This window comes from Tupaia chinensis, unplaced genomic scaffold (genome assembly GCF_000334495.1).
Source record: "Tupaia chinensis unplaced genomic scaffold, TupChi_1.0 Scaffold144602_1, whole genome shotgun sequence".
Classification (NCBI taxonomy): domain Eukaryota; kingdom Metazoa; phylum Chordata; class Mammalia; order Scandentia; family Tupaiidae; genus Tupaia; species Tupaia belangeri.
The window spans coordinates 1,442,098-1,448,322 of record NW_006204462.1 but is presented as its reverse complement, the minus strand read 5'-3'; the positions used below and the strand labels follow the sequence as shown (position 1 = coordinate 1,448,322).

The following is a 6,225-nucleotide window of genomic DNA, read 5'->3' as shown; positions in this document are numbered from 1 at the left end:
TTTTAAGTCAAATCCTGTTTTGTTTTTTTTTTTTTTTTTCTTTTTTTGGAGATATTTTTTCGCTATAGGGTGTGTGCGCTCGCCAGACAGACAGAGAGAGACATAGAGACAGAAAGCGAGAAATCACCCCCGGGGGGATGGTCCCACTGCAATCCCTTCTCCTCCATTCTCCTCTCGGGATAAGCTACCGGGTCCGGGACGTGAACCGTGGTCGACTACGTGGGAGTCCAGCAACATAGCCATTACGCTAACTGCTGGTTCCCGAAAATCACTTTTTTTTCTCAAAATTAGATAAAAGCATGGACCTAGTGCTGCCCTTTCTGTGTTGACAAAGGTGCATGCTCCTTCTTGGCAACTGCCGACACCTGCTGTCCAGCTGAGACCCGGCACCTACCCCGGCCAGCCCTCGCTGTGCCGTTAGGGCTGGCCAGGACTGCTGGGAGCACGCTCCTCACTCGAGGCGGTTTCTGGGCCCTCGGGAAGTGATCTCTTCCATGCTGAGCGTCTGCGGTGACCTTACGACAAGGACTGACTGACGGGCAAACAGAGACCGGGCCCATAGGCAGCGTGGGGAGGGCCAGGACAGGCATTTGTGCTTATAGGCCGTGAGGGGTGTGCCATGGTCGGCGTCCCGGCTGACTGCCCCAGGAACACGACTGCCGACACGGACTGGTCTGACTTGGAAATCCTCTGGCAGGTGCGGCCGCTCCCTGGTCGCGCAGCTGCATGACCATCGGGTACTCGGACATGTGTTCGGTGCCTGCCCGGTTCCCGAGCACGTCCCACAGTCTGTGCGGTGCTGTGTGACCGCCAGCGCCCATGTCCCTCAAGGGCTGCTCCAGCTTCCGGCCTTGCCAGCGCCCAGGGATGGCCTTGGGGGCACTGAGTGGCCAGGAATCCTATGGCTCTGTGTTTGTTCTTCGAGCGCACAGGGTCACATGCTGCTCTATGTTCCCCCCCCCGCTCACGAGCGCCCCCTTGCAGCAACTGCAGCTCCCCAAGATCCCAGGGGAGCCAGGTGTCAGCCCTGTCTACTGTGGGTTGAGCCACCCCCGCTGGTCAGGGGGACCCGCGGCTCTGTGGTCCCATCCCCTGCTCCTGCCGCCATCTGAAGCATGTGGGTCACTCAGTGTGAGGCCAAGCACGTGGCCTAGAATGTCTGGAGATGGAGCTCAGCCTGCCCACATGGAGAGAGCCTGATGGCACTTGGTGGCCACCGCCGAGAGTGTGCACAGAGGGTGGCAAAGCTGAAGAGCTGAGCTCAGAAGGCTGGGAGTCCCCACAGGGTCCAGACGGCAGAAGCAGGCTCTGTGGGTTTTTCCCAGGTGATCTGAGGACAAGGCCGCTCTTCGCCTACCGGGAGAGCAGGGGGTAGTGGAGCCGGCCAACGGTGCGCTGTCCCATCAGGAGGAGTACAGTCCTTTGGGGGCTCCGTGCTGCTGGCCGTGAGAGGTCTGGAGAGAGACACTATTTAGATCTTTGGAAACAGACATGAATGGATGCGTGAAACTGCTAGCTTGGCTTGGGTGTGCCGGTGTGGAGGGGTCGCTGCAGCCCTGAGCCTGGGGCTGTGAGAAACAGGTGCCTTGCCAGGCCAGCCCTTCCTCACTCTGCCGTCTGTCCCTGGGCATTGCCCTGCCTGTTACCCAGAGCTGCTCCTTTTTGGCTTGAGAGCGAGCACACCCACGTGGATGGCCGCCATACCTTCTCAGAACAGTGGCCTCCAGAGCGCTGGCCCCGGCCTCGCCCCCTCCAGTGCTCGGGGATGCAGTGGCACCTCTTCTCTCCAAGATTCCTAGGGCTGAGCGGGTGTCCACGCAGCAGAGACCATGTGCTGGGAACCCAGACTGCTGTGCACAGAGTGGAGTCTGAGGAGCCTCCCGAACGGACAGGGTGGGGCGAAGCCGTCTCAGGAGCCGTGAGGGAGGGGAGGAGAGGGAGATGGTCGTTTATGGCAGGGAGGGGTGTCATGTCCTCAGTAAGGCCCTCAAGAACGACACTGAGAGGAGAGTCGGCGTTCCTGTGAGGGCCTTGTTGCTGAGGTGCAGTGGAGAGCAGATGCTGAGCTCACGCACATGCACCGGCCATCTTTCAGACGAACGCGCTGGACGCCCTCGGCCAGACCGCTCTGCACCGAGCCGCACTTGCGGGCCACCTGCAGACCTGCCGCCTGCTGCTGAGCTTCGGCGCTGACCCGTCCGTCGTCTCCCTGCAGGGCTTCACGGCGGCGCAGGTGGGGAACGAGGCCGTGCAGCAGGCTCTGAGTGGTGAGTCGCAGCCTGGCCTGCTGGGCTTTCTGTCCCCCAGCCACTTGAGTGCGGTGCACTGCCCTTGGGGCTCTCCCTACCCGAGTCGTTCCCCCCCACCGCCCCGCTTATCCTGGGCCTGGGCCTCCCTGTCTCCCTGCCCCTTCGACAAGGTGGGTGTCGTGAGGAGGCCGCACTCTTCATTTGCTTGGTTTTACATCAAATGTGACTTGGTGTGAGGATCAAAGGTCACTGAAGACTCGGCCAGGCCCGACGCAGACACAGTGCCTCTCCCTGCTCCTAATGTTGGAGGCTGCTGGAGGCCCGGCTTCCGTGGGCGGGGACTCCACCTCAGAGACTGGGACGTAGGAGACGGGGGCGGGGCTTGTTGCATCTGCACTCTCACTGTCTCACACAAAAGAAGGACATAAATTAAAAAAAAAAAGAAATCTAGGTACCAGCAGGTGGTATAATGGTTACATTGCTGAACTCCCACATGGTCACCTGCGATTCGAGTCCTGGACCTGGTGGCTTGAAACTCACACCGGGTACATGTCCCTGCATGCCCAAAAATTCCAAGAGGAGGATATAGAAGAAGGGATTGTGGTGTGGCCATCCTCCCAGGAGATGTAACGTTACCAACCACATGGGAAGGCAGAGGGAGAGTGAGCCCGCCAGTTAGATTATAATACGAGGTTCTGAAATGTTTCTAAACGGTGCAGTCGGGACAGGGGACTTCTGGTAACTTGAGGTCAAGTCAGCACAGGTCAGACCAGGCTTGGTCTTGTCCCAGCCAGAGCAGGCGTGCAGTGGCAGGGCAGGAGGACCTGTAGTGTGGTAAGGCCGGGTCAGAAGTCTCTCACATATAAAACAAAAAAAGTAAAATTAAACACTGAATCAAAAATATTATTCTTGAATTATTTTAGTACGTCTGCTATAAAAATTGATTTGTAAAAATAAGATACTATATAGAAAACTGTTTGATTTAGAACATCCCAGAATCACTTGGTTTACTTTTTCATATTCTTCGTGGGTCTGGAAAAAGAACACAGTAGTGGGAACATGCGGGGTCTGGCCCTTCAGAAGATTGGCAGTGGCTCTGGACCAGCAGGTGGCATGGTGGTTAAGGCGCTGGGTCCTACATGGCCAGCAGCCCCGTTTGAGTCTCGGACCTAGTGACCTAAGAGTCATGTCAGGTGCGTGTACGTACGTGTGTACCCGAAATCACGAGAGGGCAGTGAAGGAGAAGGGATTACAGCGTGGCCCTCCTCCCTCGGGTGGTATCTCACTTTCCCTCCCTCTATCTCAAACACACGCCCCATGGCAAAATGTTTATTTAAAAGAAAAAAAAGGCAGTTGTTTCTTGTTCTAAAGAAAGAGGTTTCTTACACTAACCTCCCCACCAGGAATTGTGTGTCCGTAGACCCATCATTATTTACCACTGAGCCCTGTGCGTAAGGAGTCAGGTCCCACGTGGCTGCCCAGGGTCCGAATGTTGGCCCTGGGGCTTTAAGAACACTGGGCAGTGTGTGCCAGATCCCTGATGGGAAGGAGGGCCCGCAGGGTGACCACACCCCAGTGAGGGTGCTTTCTCTCCCGCCCTCGCTCTTTAACCGTGTGTATGGACTCTGTGACAGACAGTTAAAAATATAAATATTTTCGGCATCACGGGCAGGTCTTTTGGACAGTGCTTTTAGGTCAGATCTTGCCCACAAGGAAAACATCCTTTTCATCTGATCACTACAAGGTAAGGCTTAGGGGCTTGTACAGACTCAGACCCTGGTCCCATTTACAGGGGCTCACCAGTGAGCCCCCAAGGCCTGCTGCCAGTTCGGTGGTCCATGCTAGCCCAAGATAGTCTGTAAGGGTGGGTTTCAGCGGGACTGTCTTCCAGCCTCGGACCTCTGGGTCCTGGTCCACCAGACAGGATGGAGAACAGTTGGGGTGCTGCCCCTCTGACCTTCGGGGAGGTCTAGCCTGTGCTCTGCACGGCCAGCACCCTGCCTGGTCTTGCTGCCGCGAGATCCGCCACACTCTCTTCTGTGGGCTCTGTCCATTCACCTTCGCTTTGTCCCCTCGTGTGTCCCTGTGTGCACGGCTCCCAGGGCGTGTTCTCTCCAAGATGCTGGCTCCCTGTTTCCAGGGCCGAATCCGCCCGAAGGCTGCTCAGGGCCCTTTGCAGAGGTTATGTTGTGGGATCCCTGTCACTGCAAACCAGCCTCGGCCTCTGCTCTATGACCAAGACTGAGAGTCCCTTTCTTAGGGTTCTTGGGAGTATCCTTGAGTGTCATGAATCTTTTGCGGGACTGGAATACCGTTCCCTCACTAGTCAGTTGCACTCAGCCAGGTACACCCACTTCAGACAGTTCTTGGAATGAAAAATTTATCCATGCTAACGGCACCACTCAAGTGCTGGCATCTCCGATTCTCAAATCTCCCCCTCTGTGTGCATAAACGTCACCCTTTGTTTTCTTGAAATGATCATGGAAAGTGCCACCAGGGTCAGTGTCATAGCCATCATGCACACGGAGCTGTCTCAGCTGAACACGCAGCAGTGCACACTCAGCACAGGGCAGCGAGATGCGGAAGGACAGTGACAAGCCCGAGCTCGCCGGCCCGGTGAAGGCCAGCTGGGCGTAGCCCCGGCAGCGCTTTCTGGGTGCCCTTGTTGACTGAAGACGAGCAGAATGGGACCAGCAGATGGCGTAGCAATGGCTATGTGACTGGGCTCCCATGTAGTCGACCACAGTTCGCGTCCTAGACCCAATGGCTTGAACTAACCCCAGGCGCATGTGTGCGTGTGCTGAAGATCCCGAAAGGAGAACGGAGAAGGGGTTGCGGCGTGGCCATCCCCCCGGGGGGGTGGTGATTTCTCGCTTTCTGTCTCTGTTTCTCTCTGTCTTTCTGGCAAGCGCATGCGCCCTATAGCAAAAACGTCTCAAAAAAAAGATGAACAGGAGCTGCCCCGTGTTCAGAGCTCCACAGACCAGCCAGCTGAGAGCGCTCCTAGAACAAAGCCCGTAGGCGCTTCCCAGGTGCAGCCTCCTCCTTCCTCCCTGTACCTCTGTTCCCTAGTGCTGTTAGGGTCAGATAAGCAGTTATCTCTCACTGAGGAATTCTCACAGCTTATTCTGAAAGCCACTCTCCCAAGAAAAGCCCTTAGACTAGAACTGAAGTATTTCTTCTGAAAGCTAGAGCCTTTTCATAGCATCCCTTCTCACTTGGACAGCAGGCTCAAAAAAGTGTCTCTGATTATAAGACAATGCAGTCTTGAGCCTGGAAGAGACTTTGAGGGAAACTAACTCTTACACTTTATCGGTGTAAAAACTAAGCTGTTACATGACCTACCAGAGTTCATGCAGCACCTAGCCTAAGGTCCTGGTCTCCTCAGTGATGCTCAGTCTCTCCGCTTGTGCACGTGTGCATTATGCAGGCCACACACGTGTGCTTTATGCAGGCCACACACGTGTTCTTGAACACACTCTGAACAATGTATTGTAAGTTGTTTCCTTAGAAACCTGCTTTAGTTGGGCCAGTGCGTATAGGTCTTGGGTTCGCTTACAGTGGGTTGATCAGAGCCCCAAGCTCATTAACCTCACACAGACTCCTGGCTCACCCTGTCCCGTGTGGCGGTGGTATCACACCTTCCGGTCCTGTTTCCCTGAGCCACTTAGGAAGTGCAAATTGAACAAGTGTCTGTATTTAGTAGGTCTTACCTGTGAATGATGATACTTTCTAAGATCATTCTGACTTCAGGAGAAGGAGTTCTATTTTATATTGAGGACTCTGAGTCTAAGGAGAATCTGAGCACCCAGTACTAGGACTCAGTGGTCCCCCAACTGCACAGAGCACACCCGTGCCCCCCCCACCACACAGAGCACACCCGTGGCCCTCCCCCGTCTGCACAGAGCACACCCGTGGCCCCCCCGACCACACAGAGCACACCTGTGCCCCCCCCCGACCCCCCCAGCCACCCCCG

General features: G+C 55.8%; 1 protein-coding gene across 1 annotated transcript in view; it reads left to right on the top strand.

The window, feature by feature from the left end:
- The window catches only part of LOC102473552 (tankyrase-1), a gene marked incomplete at its 5' end in the record, with an annotated part of 104,330 nt that overhangs the window by 70,516 nt on the left and 27,589 nt on the right, over nt 1-6,225 (top strand). Inside the window, 1 exon segment of the mRNA XM_027767758.1 lies at nt 2,096-2,267. Coding sequence (XP_027623559.1) covers nt 2,096-2,267 — 172 coding nt within the window.